This window comes from Macrotis lagotis, chromosome 8 (genome assembly GCF_037893015.1).
Source record: "Macrotis lagotis isolate mMagLag1 chromosome 8, bilby.v1.9.chrom.fasta, whole genome shotgun sequence".
NCBI lineage: Eukaryota > Metazoa > Chordata > Mammalia > Peramelemorphia > Peramelidae > Macrotis > Macrotis lagotis.
Genome location: NC_133665.1, coordinates 37773010 through 37789390, shown reverse-complemented (window position 1 = coordinate 37789390; position 16381 = coordinate 37773010). Strand labels below are relative to the sequence as shown.

Genomic DNA, 16381 nt, shown 5'->3' with positions numbered 1-16381 from the left:
CCCTGCTCTAGTGATGCTTGAAGTCCAGGAAGAGATTACAGTTCGCATTGTAGAAGGAGCAATTGGCTCACTTAAGATTGTGCAGCCATCCTTGTCAGACCATCAAGGAAGTTAATGATTTCCCTTATTCTTCTGTTTTTGGATAAATATGCCTGTTTTTCTGAGTTCTGAGTGTTCCTCATGGATAGATGGTCTCCAATTATAGGTTAATGCCAGAATAAAATTTCATGTCTAACCTATATTTCCTTTCATTTTATTTTAACCCTATATTTTCAAAGTTTACAGTTTTTAGAGTTTATAATAATACCAAGCTTCAAAATGTATGGGCGGCTAGGTGGTGCAATGGATAGAGCACCAGCCCTGGAGTCAGGAGGACCTGAGTTCAAATGTGACCTCAGACACCTAGCTGTATGGCCTTGGGCAAGCCACTTAACCCCACTGACTTGCATATACCTAAAAACAAAACAAAAAGGTAACTCCAAGGGAGCGTAAAACCTAATAAAATCAGTTGGCTACAACTGCCGAAAGATCTTGTGTCTGTAATAATGCTCCTGGGGACAGGGACTGAGATTTTGCTTTTTTTTTTTTATATCCCCAGCATTTAGCAAAGGGAATGAAACTTGCCAAGTGCATCTTTGCTGGTTGACTTATTCATAGATTTAAACATTTTTAAAAATAACCATTAGTCCACGGTGTTCTTTTTTTCTCCTTCATCCCCGTGCACGCACAGAGAAACAACGACTAAAGAATAGAAAATGAGACCAGGACCGCCCCTTGCCAGAGTCAGATGGTGCAATCTCTACCCCGTCTTGCATAGAGAAGGAGCTGCAAACTTAAAAGAAGGAGGGAGCCCAGGCGAAGCAAAGGAGGAGCGATCACGCCGCCGACCCGCGCCTCCTTAGCCAATGCGAGGGCGAGCCATCGCGAGCCCCACCAATGGGCGGAAGGCTGTGCGCAAAGCGGGCCAATGGCAAGGCGGGGCGGCGGGGCCGCGAGCGGAGCGCGGCGGGGGGCGCGGAGCGGGCCGGGGAGGCGGCCGAGTCTCCCGCCGGGCTGCTGCGGCGCCGCGCGCTCCCGCTGCTTCTCCGGACGCCCGCTCGGCCCGGCGCTGCGCTCAGCACCATGGACGCCCCGCGCCAGGTGGTCAACTTCGGCCCGGGGCCGGCCAAGCTGCCCCGTCCCGTAAGTGCCCGGCGCTCCGAGACGCGTGGTGTGTGTGGGGGGCACCTTCCTTTGCAGGCGGGGCTGCCTGCTCCGTCGCCCCTTGCCCCATTTTTTTTTTTTTTTTTTTTGCGGCCGGAGAGCCCTTTTGGCTGAAGGGAACTTGAAATGCCCGAGGGAACCAAGCCGTCACGGTCAAGGCCGCGGCCAAGCTCCGGTTGGCGCCGTAGGCCTTGGAGCATCGCAGGCTTGGCTCTGTGGACTTGGGTCGGGGGTGGGCACGGGGCTGATGGCGAATGGGGGGGGAGGAGCGAGGGCAAAACCCCAGAGGGGGCTGCCCTCACTTTCCGGAAGCTTCGGGGTCACCTGCTAGGTGAAGTTCACCTCTAGGTCGATCTGAGGTCGGAGTTCATGCTGTCACTCACTCCGGCCCGGGGATGCGTGCTCCCCCATTTTCCCTCTCTTTTCATCCAGAGTCAATCAGCCTGTTAGTTAATGGGTCAATCTTTGGGCCTTTGGGTGCTCCCCACGTGATGGGTGCCGCGCTAAGAAGCGCTCTCTGCCTTCATTGAGGGCGAGAAAAGGAGCAAAAGCCACAATTGTTGATATCCCCAGAGGGGTATTTATTCCAGGGATCTAGAATCTGATTGAACATTTGTAAATCCCATCCGCCATCCCTGCTCTCTTCTCCTTAAGGCACTGCACAATGACAAGGGAAGATTTCTCTTAGTTCAAGAGGGAAGAAAAAATAAAATTAAGATTTATACTTTGCTTTCTCTTTCCCTCTCAGTTTTTGCTTCTTCTGTTAAAGGACCCAAAGACAAGTTGCCGCTTTTGCTACAGTATTTTTATTTTATTTATTTTTTTATATTTTGCAAGGCAATGGGGTTAAGTGGCTTGCCCAAGGCCACACAGCTAGGTCATTATTAAGTGTCTGAGGTCGGATTTGAACTCAGGTACTCCTGACTCCAGGGCCCGGTGCTCTATCCCACTGCACCACCTAGTCGCCCCATTTTTATTTTTTTCTAAATCAGATGAGAAGAGAGGGAAGAGGCTTTGGATTTTGAAAGTCAGGATTCAAGTCCCATCTCTGAAAGACTGGCTGGGTCACATTCTGTCATTGCCCTAGGCAGCTCTCTAAAACCTGAGTTGCCTTAGCAGCATTGGTGAAGATAGGTCCATAATTAAGTTGTTGAAAACACTGCTTCAAAACCCCCCCCCCAAAAAAAACCCTAAGGAGGAAGAAAGAAAAAGAAGGAACAGTCTTTTATTGACAATCTCCAGTGCCAAGTTAATGAGCCTCAGGGGTATTATCAGCTAAGTAAAATGGAATTTAACCAGGTGTTTAATCTATTGTTGGGACAAAGATTCTTAATTGAGCTCTTGGAGGTACTGTGTGACTCTTGTGGCTTCCACCTAAAAATGAAGTACCTTCTTTTTCTCAAATACATAAGAGGATCTGTGATTCTTAATCACTTTGGATCTGAAACTCATCAATGCCCACCCATCCTATCCTATTTGATTCTTGCCCAAGTCTATACTTTTTTTTTTATTTTTTATTTTTTGCAAGGCAATGGGGTTAAGTGGCTTGCCCAAGGCCACACAGCTAGGTAATTATTAAGTGTCTGAGGCCCGATTTGAACTTGGGTACCCCTGACTCCAGGGTCGGTGCTCTAGCCACTGCGCCACCTAGCCACCCTGAAGTCTATAACTTTTAAAAAAGGCATAAAAAATAGTACCCTAAAAGTAAGGTATAATGTCATTTGAAAACTAAATTTTAAGTATTTAGAACTTTTTTAAAAATGCATTTTTTTGAAGGAAAGATTTATGATTTTGAAGTGTCATAGTTGATATTAAATCTCCTGGGTCATTTTGATACTCATGTCCAGTAGGGGAATTGGTTAGAGATAATTCTTTTCATTGTTAAATTTGAGCTTGAGGCCCAGGCTATAAAGTATTTCTCTCTCTGTCTGTCTGTCTGTCTGTCTGTCTGTCTGTCTGTCTGTCTGTCTCTCTCTCTCTCTCTCTCTCTCCCTCCCTCTCTCCCTCCCTCTCTCCCTCCCTCCCTCCCTCCCTCCTATGTGCCACAAGAGCTAATGTTTTGACAGATAAGAACATAGTTTGTAGTGTAATAGATACAAAATATATCCTCAGTTTTGAAAAACCAGAAAATTTGAGTACAGAGAAGTCTTTCAGAGGATGGTGTCCAGTTGGTGAATGATAAACCATCCTTGTAACTGAGATAACAGGCTTTACATTACCTTTAGTTCCTCTGCCAGACACATGTATATCAATTTTTATGTCAAAGATTTTGCAACATTTATGTGGGAGTGGGATATGATTAATTTCCAGGGTATTTATGTAACAGACTTAATATTTTACTCATATACTTATTACCAGAATTTTAACATTATAAGAAAAGGGTTTTACCTATAAAATACTTAGGCAATAGATTTAAAGCCATGAATCACAGATTTAAGGATCTGTGATTTAAATGGTATGAGTAAACCTTCCACGCTTATAGGGTGATGGTAATATAAATCTGTGGAAGGTTAGATGGTTTTGAGAGTTTTCTGTGTCTGAAAAATTCATTACTATGTGATCTTAGCCTGGGCCTCAGATAGGATCTGAACTGGAACATTTCCAGTTTGGTAGGATCTACCAGAATTTCAGTTCTATCAGCATAGTTGTTAAGAGTCCAGAGGTCATCCTCATCTCATGATGAAGCAAGAAAAATGCTGAATTTCAGAGATTAATAGCTTCCTTTTTCTCTATCGGATACTTAGGTCCTAAGAAGCAGAGGAGTATGTGCTCCATAGGTGAGTCAGAAGGATTAGATAGGTCCATCCCAGAGTTAATAGGTCATTAAGGCTAGAATTGACCTTGAGCATTACAATGTCCAGCCCCTTCGTTTTGCAGTTGAGAAAACTGAGGTCCAGAGAGATAAAAGTCACAAGGGTAGTTAGAAACAAATCTGGAATTTGAACCCCATGCTCTTCTCATCATGTTCTCCTAAGTTACTGCTTTTATTTGCATGGTTGAGCTCCCACAGAAAGAAGCTAAACCTGGAAGGGGAGGTCTGTTTGCTTATGTGTGTTTTTTGTACTTTTTATGAAGTGAGATCATAAGTCGCACTGCTTCTGGTCTCTTTAGTGGAGGTGGTTTTGTGGTGTCTTTTATTTTTTAGTGGTATGGACCTATGATTTTACTTGTGTGAAGAATTATTAGAGTTCACTTTGTCTAATCCTTTCATTTTACAAATGAAAAAACTTGAAGTTTTAGGGAGGAGGCATCATGTTTGATTGAACTCATGTTCAATCAGCTACTAAATCTAATAACTTTTGACTTGTACTCAAGTCCCTAACAGCTCTTTTTCTAGTACAGCCTACTTATCTATCTCTAATGCAACCATTTCATTTTTACTGATAGGGAAACCACATCCTACTTGATTGAATGATCAGTTAAAGTTTTGCTCTGATAGAGTTGTGAATTACTTTTACATTTATGAATGAAGGTCTTTACCAATATATCCCAGTGAATAACACATGAGTTCCCTCCTGCCATGTGCCAATCTGCAATTCAACATACATCTAGAGGAGTTCAAAAAAGAATTGACTTGATAGTTTGGGGAAAAAAAATCTCAATTCATTTTCTAAACGAATTCATGCCTTAGAGAAATCCCTTCAATCTCATCTCAAAATTAAAATTTTTAACTTTTTGAATGAGTTGCATAAACAGATATCAGAACTGGTCAGTAGAAAAAAATAACCTTTCCAGCTGCCTGTGACTGGGATGGGGGGATATCCCCATGATAGTTTAGTTTGATCAGCATTTCCCACCACCAGTTCATGCTTTTGTTCCCTGTATCATCAATTATATGGCAAATGAACTCTGGTGAACTCCAGAGTACAGGAGTCAGATACTGTATGTGAGTAATTAGTGAATTTTTTTTTTTTTTTTGCTGTATAGTGAATATTTTTTTTTTGCTCCAAGTTTACCCATGGGTCAATGTTTTTGGCACATAGTTTATTATGTAGTCCCCCCCCCCCCCAAAAGTAAGTCTAATTGTTTCCAGTGTTTAAATCTCTCAGTTTAGCTGAATTTTTTCAGTGGCTTTGGGAAAGTTTTAAAGGGTGATCTTCAAGCTTCTTTCTGGTTCTAAATCTAGCAAACTGAAAGGTTGGTCAGTTAGGATAAAGTGGAAAGGATGAGCTTCTGGACATTAAGAAAAAATAGCCTTATCCAAGGGTGTTCTGAAGCCAAGTCAGACAGGTTAGAACTTATTGTTCAATTTTTAGCATGAACACTTATAATTCATTATTATTATTGTTTTTTTTCAATCTTACCTGATTCTTTGTGATCTCATTTGTGGTTTTCTTGGAGTATTTTACCATTTCCTTCTCCAGCTCATTTTACAGATGAGGAAACCAAGGTACAGAGCATCAAGTGACTTGCCTAAGTTCATATAGCTAGTTAGTGCCTTAGACTAAGTTTGAACTCAGGAAAATGTCTTCTTGATTCCAGGACTGGCATTCTATCAACCTCACTACCAAGCTACCCATTTCCATTGTGGAAATCAGCAAATATTACATATATATATATATATATATGTATATATATATATACATATATATATATATATATATGGGCTTGATGCATTGTTTTGTTCATTGTATACTCTTAAAGTGATAAAGAAAATATTAATAATTCAGATTAAATTTAAAGATGAACATCTTTTAGGAACTGATTGTTAAACATCTGCCAGCATACTTCTAACCTTATCTTCTATACTCATTGATTCTTTGATAAAAAAATATGGATCTCAGTCATTTCCTTCCCTCTACACCAACATCTACACACTTTAGAAAACCCCTGTGAACTAAATGCTTCCATATTAATCAGATTTGTTAATATTTTGTGTGTCTTCTTCTACATGTGGGTCTTTGATTTGAAGTTATTTGATTTAGAGATGTGTAGATATAAATGCTATTATGAAGTAATTTCCTTTTTTTTCCTTATAGGTATTGCAGGAAGCTCAGAAAGAGTTGTTAAATTACAAAGGAATTGGAATTAGTGTTCTAGGTAAGTTTCCTAAATTTTGTGAGACTTCAGGTTTGGAAGGATATTTATTTTTAAATTTGTAGTTTTTCCATATTTAAAGATACATTGTGCACATAATCTTTCATTTATGTGTTTATCAGTTTCTTCTACTTTTTTCTACTTCCCACAGAAATGAGCCATAGATCATCTGATTTTGCTAAAATTGTAAACAAAACAGAGAATCTGGTGCGGGAATTGCTGTAAGTTTAATTTATAAACTATTAGTACTATTTATTTGTTTTAAATAATATTAATGTTTGTTTAATATACTACACATGTCTATATTACTACACATTAATATACTTACTACACATGTATAATATACTACACATCCTTTCCCTGTTCTTAGCCTTTTGCTTTTTTGGGGGGTAGTTTTAATTTCATAATTTGGTTTATGAAAGATTGAATGGAAATTGAATGGGAATTGAAATTGCATTGGAGAGAGCTGAGGTTGAATAATATTTTGTTTATTTTCAGAAAGGCAATTATATTTTCATGAATTGATATAATTACTTAATACTTACTAACACTTTCCTAAAATCTCAAGTCGTGTTGGAAAAAAGGATTTTATAGTGAAAAAAACATGATCTATTATAGTGATTTTATAGTGAAAAAAGTCATTCCCAGCTTAATCACTTATAAAGTGCTAGTCTGCCATTCTTTTTGGTGTTCTGAAGATTTCTGATGCCATGGAGATTTTTTGTCCTTCAGGAGATTATTTGAAGAGAGATAATAATATGTATATGTGTGTGTGTGTGTGTGTGTGTGTGTGTATATATATATATATATATATATATATTAATTGATTTTCTGGCATATTTTTAACCAACTTAAGGTAAATAGGAATGTTGTAATATTTTATGTAGTATGTTGAAGCCCCTGTGTTTCTCTAGTGAATATAGAAGAATATTACAAGAGGAGAGAGATTTGCTTGATGTCTATGTACAAGGGACAGCTGATGAGACACAAAGTATAACTAAATTGATCATATAAGATGATTTTCCAAGGCAGGTTTTATTCTATTTAACGTGATAGAATTCATTTTTAAAAAAATATTTTTTTCTACTACATGTGAAGATAAGTTTTCCACAATTATTTAAGGTTTTGAGATCCACATTTTCCTCCCTTCCCTCTCTCCTCCCCTACACAGAGAGTATAATATAGATATATAGATCATACATGTTTTGTTAAATGTATTTCCATTTTAATCCTATTGTGAAAAAAGAATCAGGACAAAAAGGAAAAAAGAGAGGGAAATACCATGAAACATAAAACATTTTAAAAATTGAAAGTAGTAAACTTTGATCTGCATTCAGACTACATAGTTCTTTCTCTGAATGTGGATGGTATTTTCCAAGTGTGCTAGAATTATAAAGCAGGATGGGTCTTTAGAAATCCTCAGTTCTCTTATTTTACTGATTAGTAAACAGGGGGAGGGCCTCAGTGTCCCACAGCTATTTAATGTCACTGAAAAATCAACCCAGTTCTTTGTCGTTTTTATTAGATGCAGCGCCGTAACACTGTATAAGTGAGTCAGTGAGAATCCCCTAGTCTCACGTTACTTTTTATTAATTGTTACTTCTTCTTTGATACAGAAATATTCCTGATAACTACAAGGTGATTTTTGTGCAAGGAGGTGGATCTGGCCAGTTTAGTGCTGTACCCTTAAACTTGATTGGACTCAAAGAAGGAAGGTGTGCAGATTATGTAGTGACTGGAACTTGGTCTGCCAAGGCAGCTGAGGAGGCCAAAAAGTTTGCTACTGTTAACATCGTTCACCCCAAACTTGAAAGTTATACAAGTAAGTGATTGAGTTGAGTCCAGTTAAGGAAAGTACAGAAAAACTCTTTACATCATAAGTTGCTTCTGGCCAGTGGCTAATTTGTTTTAGGACAACCCAGGGATTATTGATTCCTTCTCATGATTCTGATTTGTCAGTGAGCTTTTAAAAACTTCCTAAATATAATTGAAAGACAGCATTTACTTATTGAGAATTATTCTGTTCTATGAAAGACGTGTATGAAGTATTCTTTAGTCTGGTGAATATTTAAATAAATACATGGAAAATGGAAAGAAGATAGCTACTCTGATGGTAATTGCAACAGTATCATAGGAATGACTGGAATGCTAAAACCTAAAATGAGTTAAGGCATATTATGAAACCAAGAGTCATATCAGTTTTGCCCTTTTGTATATATCTGTTTATTTACATATTGTCTTCTCCGTTGGAATATAAACTCCTTGAGGTTTGGGACTGTTTTTGACTTTCTTTGTAAGCTTGTATAAATTTACCATGGAAAGAGTACAAGCTCATTGCCTATTCCAGAAAGCACTTAATAAATACTTGTATACTGATGGAGTCTTAAATCCCTTTAAATATTGTGGGAGGTAGATTGGTATAATTACACTAATTGTGCTATTGTGGGTCTATTCTTCACCAAAAGGGAAAAAAAAAATCATGAACTAGTAAAGTAAAAATGAGTATGTTGTATTTTTTTTTAAATACTAGAGATTCCAGATCCAAGCACCTGGAATCTCAACCCAGATGCATCTTATGTATATTACTGTGCAAATGAGACTGTTCACGGTGTGGAGTTTGATTTTGTACCTGATGTCAAAGGAGCAGTCCTGGTCTGTGATATGTCCTCCAACTTTTTATCGAAACCGGTGGATGTTTCTAAGGTATAGTATAAAAAAATTGTATTTTGGGTTAGCACAATATATTATTTATTTTCCTTTTACCCCCTTATTTCTTTCCTCCTTCCTTCATTTTCCCCCCTCTTTTTACTGCTTTCTTTCTTTTTCCCCCCTCTTTCTTTTTTTTTGTCTTCCTGTCTCATCCAGTCTCATTTATGATCAATCTACTACTCATTGGCACAGGAACTTTGACCTTCTCTGTTTCTAACCTGGGCCTGTTTGTCCTTTCCTTAAGTATCCTGATTGCATAGAACCAGTACTCTCTCCAGTTTTCTGAAGAGACACAAAATATGCTATTTCCTTGTGAGGGGCAATAAAAAAAAATATTTTTATGGCACTTCGTGAGAAGAATGTGTGACTTTACCCCATAGATGATTCTGCCTCTCTTGTATTTTTGAATACCTATATATTATCAAATTTAAAAAATATTACATTATACCTTGTTAAATTCCAGAAATGATTTTATTTAATATTATTCTACAATCTCAGAATTTCTAGACTCAAGATATTCCAAACTAGCATATTCCCTCATACCCTTAAGAAATGTCTATCCTGAGATGAGGTGGCATTTATAGAAATCTTGAAATGAAGATTTTAATATTTAAAATATGGTGTTTGGGTTAGCATTCCAGAATTATTGTGGTCCAGAATTGACTGCTCCTTTCAAGTTTTGAAAATGTTTTTCTTGACACCCATATCTTAGCCCTGAAAAGAGGACACTCCCCATAGTTGGTAACTTTAGATGCCATAACTTCAGGGAATGAAGAGGCAATGAATGAATGACCTTAACTAGACAAGAGTTAAGTTATTCCATTTCTTCAATAGCTCTTTTGTGGGGTAGAGTCTAGAAAGAGTTTTACCATAAAGAAAATGTTATTTTTTAATAGTTTTGGTTGAATTGAAAAGGCTTTTTTATTTTTTGAGTGCTTTGACAGCATTCAGAGCAGGGCGTCTCTACTAGACAATGTATTAGCCAAAGCACAGTTGAAAGCAGTGGACATAGTGAGGAATTGGGAAATAGAAGAAGCCTTCTATTCCATTCACACCTGGATGCATAGCTTATTCTTTCGTGGGAAATAAGGAAAATCAAATAGATCCTTTTTTGGAAGAACATCTCATGTGGGCATATAATATTACTACCTGCTGGTTTAGTCTTACATTGTGCCTGGCTTTGACACAAAATAAGATTTCATCATCACTTAGATCTGATTTCACTAAGTCAAGGTAATATACTAGATATATGAGGGTAGCTGTAAGTAAAAAGAGGATAAAACTGGGTTGGCCTCTTCTGAACACAGTAGCCATGAACCCTCTAACATGTTCTTTGGTTTAATAGGAACAGTAGATGTCAAGACCATTTTATTGTTTTGAGATACAGGAGATAAAGAGCAGGTATATATTATATATGGATTATATATATATTATTAATGTTAATATAATTTCCCCATTTTAAAAAAATTTATTTATTTTTCCAACCACATTCAGAGATACTTTTCAGAATAATTGTCCTGTGTTAAAGAAAATCTTTATTTGAACCTAAATATCTGATTGAATTCAGCAAATACTTATTAAGTGTCCATTATGAATACCTGATTAAAAAAACAACATGTTGTCTCCTTCCCAGGAACACATCGTTGAGTGGAGGTGTAGGTAAGCCTAATAGCTAATAAAATATATTATATAAAGACAAAAGAAAAATTTAATTCTAGATAAAGTGCTATTTGAAAACATCAGAGGGAAAGTGGTATTTTGGAAGGGATTTTGAATATTAAATCAGAGGATCCTGCCTTTGATACTACCTTTGTATCCAAGTTATTTAGCTTTCTCATTTGAATTCACTGGTATGGTCATTTAGATTATCTGTTAAAACAAAACACATAAGCTTCTGAAATTTGCTTTACATATATCTTCTGATAATTGGTCGAATATAGATGTAGTTTGGAAATATACATATCAATGGAAAGTGGGTTTAGAAGTTTATATGACTTTATGAATCATTATCAAACAAGGAGAAGCCACTTTGGTTTAGTGAATGAAGTACTGAACTTGGAATCAGAAGACCCAGATTCGAATTTTCAACACTTCCTAGCTCTGTGACTTCCCCAGGGTCACAGGTTTCTACACAGCTCTTTCACTGCATGAATTATTATAACTGTCTTTTTTTTTCAGTTTGGTGTGATTTTTGCTGGTGCCCAGAAGAATGTTGGCTCTGCTGGGGTGACCTTGGTGATAGTGAGGGAGGACTTAATAGGATTTGCACTGAAAGAATGCCCATCTGTGATAGACTACAAAATTCAAGCTGGCAACAATTCCTTATATAACACTCCTCCATGTTTCAGGTAACTATGGTAACTTTGTATTTAAGAAAGGGGACTTTGGGCGCTATATTTTTAAAAACAAAAATGCTTTTTTTAAGGAAGGAAATATTTATGTTGCCTAATGACCCAGATTCTTTTATTCATGACTCCTTCCTCAATCCCTCTTCTTTTCCATTTCTTACCCCTTGTGTTGGTTCTTTATTTGCTACTGGCCAGAATTTGCTATTAACCTACAAGTTGTCCAGGGCCTCACAGTTGTGATTTGCATTTAAAATAACCTTCATTCCTTCTATTAATACATATTTATGAGATAAAACAATTGTATTTCCATAATGTAGTACAATAAGAAAGATGATTGTACATGAGACTACACATCTACTATGAATAAGTTGCTATTCTTTTCAAATATACAACAAAATTATCATGTAAATTTATTTTTTCCTCCCTTTTTTTCCTACCCTGCACCCACTCTATTTAACCATTGCATTTTGGTGAAGGATTTAAAGTATGAACCTCCTACCTCTTCCTTCTTTTTCTCCCAACCCTGAACTACTAAAAGCTGACAGCTCTCTGGAGTAAAACTGTTGATTTAAGAATGCAATTTTACTTTTTTTTTTTTAGCTAAATCTGCAGGGGACTCTTCATTTCAGTGTCAAACTAGTTAAATGAGAGCTCACAGAGAAGCACCATTCAGCAGCAGTTTTTCAACTTTTCAACTCTGTGCTCAAGGGTTTCTCCTTATGGAAATCTTTTGGCACTCAAGATTTATTAACTGCCCACAAATTTCTAGAAGGATTTGCAGAAGAGAGACAAAGAAAGATTTAGATCCTTAGTGCATGGATGGTTAGATTTATCCTTCTATTATGGGATATTTTCATTTATTAATAAACTGGATAAAAGCATTTTTGACTCTGAGAGAAATGAGGAAGCAGTGAGAAGAAAGTTCCTCAGGACAAATTTCTCCTTAGGATTCAGTTGTGGACATTACATAAAAATAGTCATAGTATTAATAATAATGATAATAGCATAATAATAACTATATGTTCAAGGGTCTACATGAGTTGCTGGTGATATAAACACAATGATTTTGTATTCCTAATCATAACTTTCATTTTAATAAGAGCAATAGGAATTACATACGTTAATATATATGCAGATAAATATAAAGAGACTAAATGCAAGTAGTTTAGGAGGGAGGTCACTCCAGAAAAGTTTCATTCAAAGCATGGCTAAAAGCATTGAATAGGGTCTCCCTCTGCACTTGAGTAGGAACATATAACTTGGCAGGAAGTAGAGCGAGGATGGTGCTCTCTTGGGAAGGATCATCTCTCCTCAATGGGATTTTCTTTTAAAAATAAATGATCATATAGAGTGGCAAAGGATAGGTAGATAGATAGAAAAAGGAAAGACTCCACAAAATCTCCTAGAAAAGAAATTTTGGTTTTATGGAACCGGTGACTCTGCTTTATACTAAAACTTCCCAGCTTAAACCCCTTTTTATAAATTAAATTCCCAGTGAAACCTTTCTTTCTCCCCCTTCGCAGTGAGCCATAGAAAAGAATAAAAAAAAGAAAAATTTGAAGAATTTCTGTGCCTCGTTGAAAAAGTCAAAGATAACTGTCATGGCCCCCTAAATTTTATTTTATCTAGATCCCAAATCTTTGGTCTCTACTCTCACTTTATATCCATCACTATTCTGGTTACTTTCTCCTGACTGAATTCTAGTCATTTTGATTTCCAGAAATTGATGCAGTACTTCATATGTCACCTTACTAACATAGAGTATTGTAGGGCTCTATCCACTTTTCTGGACATTCTACTTCTTTTATAGAAAGCCTGTGATCATAGCAGCATGTTTGTCAGTCAACATTTTGAATATTCATTGAGCCTACAACCAAATAAAAACTGAGTATTTTTTATGTGAGCTGCTCTTAAGCCAGGAATTCTTTATTCTCTATTTGTGCATTGTATTTATTCAACTTAAGTACCAGTCTTTGTATTATTCTGTATTAAATTACATCTTGTTAGATTTATTCTAGTCTATCAACATTTGGGGGGTATGCTTTTGTCCTAAAGTATATTGATTGTCCCTAATAATTCTATGATACCAGGAAATTTGATAAGTCAGCATTGTTTTTGTCCCAATTGTGGGAAATAAAAATTAATCTTATAAAGAAATTTTGTTCATGTATTATTGACATTCAGATAATCTATATCTATAATTGCATATTTTTTATTGTTTACAAATTTTTAGAAGTATGTGTCTCCTTTAATAAAGCAGTAATAAAAATGTCCATTTCCTTTCCCTCCCTCTTTTTGTAATCTTTTTTGTTTTTGTATTGCTTTCAGATTTTGTTGCTTTTGTTATTTTAAATAGCCTTGGCCCAGGCTAATTTTTTTAATTCTGATTTTAAAATTTTATTCTGACAAACTCCATCTCCTCTCTGTCAAACCAAAATATTTCTATATACATTTACTTTTATTCTCCATTATTTTATCTGTCATTTTCTTGATATGTATTTCTTGATATATATCTTGTCATTTTTTGGGTATAATTTTCTATTCATAGGATCTTACACAACTGATTCAGCCTTTCCATAAAGTGATTTTTTTTGCAATTAAAAAAAACAAAGCAAAGTAGTTTTGTGGATGTTTTTGTATTACTAGAGTTCAAATTCCTCCACCCTCACTTTTAATAACAGAATTCCTAAATGAAAGGCCATAACTGATTTTGGAATATTACACAAAGGTAGTACCATTCTTTTTATTTCATAAACTTTTGAACTCTAGATTCTAAGGACTGATATTACAAATTTCTTGGAGGTCCCAGATAAGGCAGTCACTATTTTGTGTGATTCCTAGAAGATCCATTGAGCAGTCCCTCCTGGTTGGTTGCAATTAAATGCATTGTAGCAGTTCTTTCATATACATTTCCTCTACCTCCAAAGAGATTTAAACTTTTTGGAATATTTTCCGTTAGCAGATTACCAGAGGAAATCACTTCTTACTAGATTAATATTTATTTTATTTTACATTTTATTTTTATGTTTATTATATATTTTTTATTAATTTTTAAAATTTTTGATGGAATGAAGTAAGTACTTTCCTCTACAGATGCAGATGGACAGCTAATCAGAAGTTTAGATGGTCTGAGTTTCTCAGGGTCACTGAGCCACTATCTGCCAAAGGAAGGACTTGGGACGAGATATTCTTGACCAGGAGGCTAATTCCCTATCCACTAAGCCACTAAATTGACTTTCTAAATTCATTTTTTTTTTTTTTTTTGGATTCTGCAAGGCAATGGGGTTAAGTGGCTTGCCCAAGGCCACATGGCTAGGTAATTATTAAGTGTTTGAGGCCTGATTTGAACTCAGGTACTCCTGACACCAAGTCCAGTGCTCTATCTACTGCGCCACCTAGCCGCCCCTAAATTCATTTTTTCTTGCTTGAATTAAGCATTTCCAAAGAATTTCTTCAATGGTTGCATGATATAAAACAATATATACTAAATAAATACAATTTAACAAATATAATATAATCTTATAGCATTTGGGTTCAGAATGTTAGATTTTTAATCTACTTAATGTTAGCAGGTTTTTAATACTTATTGAATACATTTCTAAATGTATTTGTCAGAATATGGTAATTAGGTTCTTTATGTGTTTGAATTGGGGACTTTTAAATAATAATCTCATGTAAGAGTTTGAATGTAGATCAATTTTTCTAGGACATTCTGTAAAAGTTTTTTTTTTTGGTTTGTTTTTCTCTTTTAAAAGTGGCATATAGAAAAACTATGATCTGATTAATTGAATTTTCTACTATAATTCACCTGAAATATCTAGAAGAGTGTTTGAATATTTTAGTTATTAACATTTAGAAAGCTATAAGTTAAATTATGTTCACATTTAGAAAGTGAATAGATGAATAGCAAAGGCCCAATGGGGAATTGGGAAAGAAATGCATTACTTTTATTCTAATCTTTTTGTGATGAGTTACTATAAACCTAGAAAATTAGAGAGCTTTCTGTATCATTGGTTAGTTTACTATTTTGTTAATGAAGATAGAATATCAGGAGGCTTTGGATATACATATATATATATGTACATGTGAATGAATATATTTGTGTGCATATATATTATACCATATATATATATATATATATATATATATATATATATAATTTACAAGGGATAAATTGCCTTTAAATAATTTGTAGCTCGGGAAAATGAGCTTTTATGTCATATGTCTGGGCTCTGGGTTAGAATAAAGGGCCTTATTCTGATATTATTTAATCCATTAGTGGTCATTCTAGTCAGAGAACAACTATCTTAAATCCATATCCCCAAAGAAAGCTTAGGTTTCCTAGGAAATCAGGTGAAGTGTATAAGTTTGTTTTAACTTGGGAAATTGGCAAGTGGAGTTGAAGTTTTTCAAAATTTCCTTTCCAAATTCTTAGTGTAATTATTCTACAAAGAATGATCTCAGATGAGAAATAGACCCAAGTAATATTTACCTGCTGAAACAAATCCAAAGATTATATGGACACGATTATACAACACTTTTCAAATCTGACCTCAGACACTTGACTCTGAGCAAGTGACTTAACCCTGATTGCTTCCCATCCAAGGCTATCTCCATTCATCCTGATTCATATCTTCCCTCTGGACTCAGATGGTTCTGGGGGGAAAAGTGAGGCTGGTGACTTAGCACTACCCAACCCTTCACTTAAATCCAATTCACATGCTTGTCATGGCAACACCTCCCTGATGTTATGGTCTTTGAAAATGAAGGAAAACCATCAATGTGTTTTTATCATTATTACTATTATCTAATTTATTACTACTAATTATAGTGTGTGTGAATATTATAATTTTTAAATAATATACAAAGCAAGTTCTACTTTGAGTAGTATGGAATAATGATACAGTTGACTTGTTAAATGGAATTTTAGGGTTGATAACATAATATATATATAAAAAGAAAATAATGACCTTGAAGTTAATAATAATTATCTCTTAAGCTTTTTATGATTCTTTTCTCATCACATCTTCACATTAATCTTCTGACATGGGTAAGGCCAACATTATTCCTCAATTTACTGGTTA

At 35.8% G+C, this 16381-nt stretch overlaps 1 protein-coding gene across 1 annotated transcript in view; it reads left to right on the top strand.

Annotated features, from left to right (window-relative positions):
* The first annotated feature begins 1011 nt into the window (after window positions 1–1011).
* Window positions 1012–16381, top strand: part of PSAT1 (phosphoserine aminotransferase 1) — a 33087-nt gene continuing 17717 nt past the window's right edge. The window contains exons 1-6 of the mRNA XM_074196696.1: window positions 1012–1182; window positions 6183–6243; window positions 6392–6461; window positions 7857–8062; window positions 8771–8943; window positions 11128–11297. Coding sequence (XP_074052797.1) covers window positions 1123–1182; window positions 6183–6243; window positions 6392–6461; window positions 7857–8062; window positions 8771–8943; window positions 11128–11297 — 740 coding nt within the window. The 5' untranslated portion in view covers window positions 1012–1122. The remainder of the gene's footprint in view (window positions 1183–6182; window positions 6244–6391; window positions 6462–7856; window positions 8063–8770; window positions 8944–11127; window positions 11298–16381) is intronic.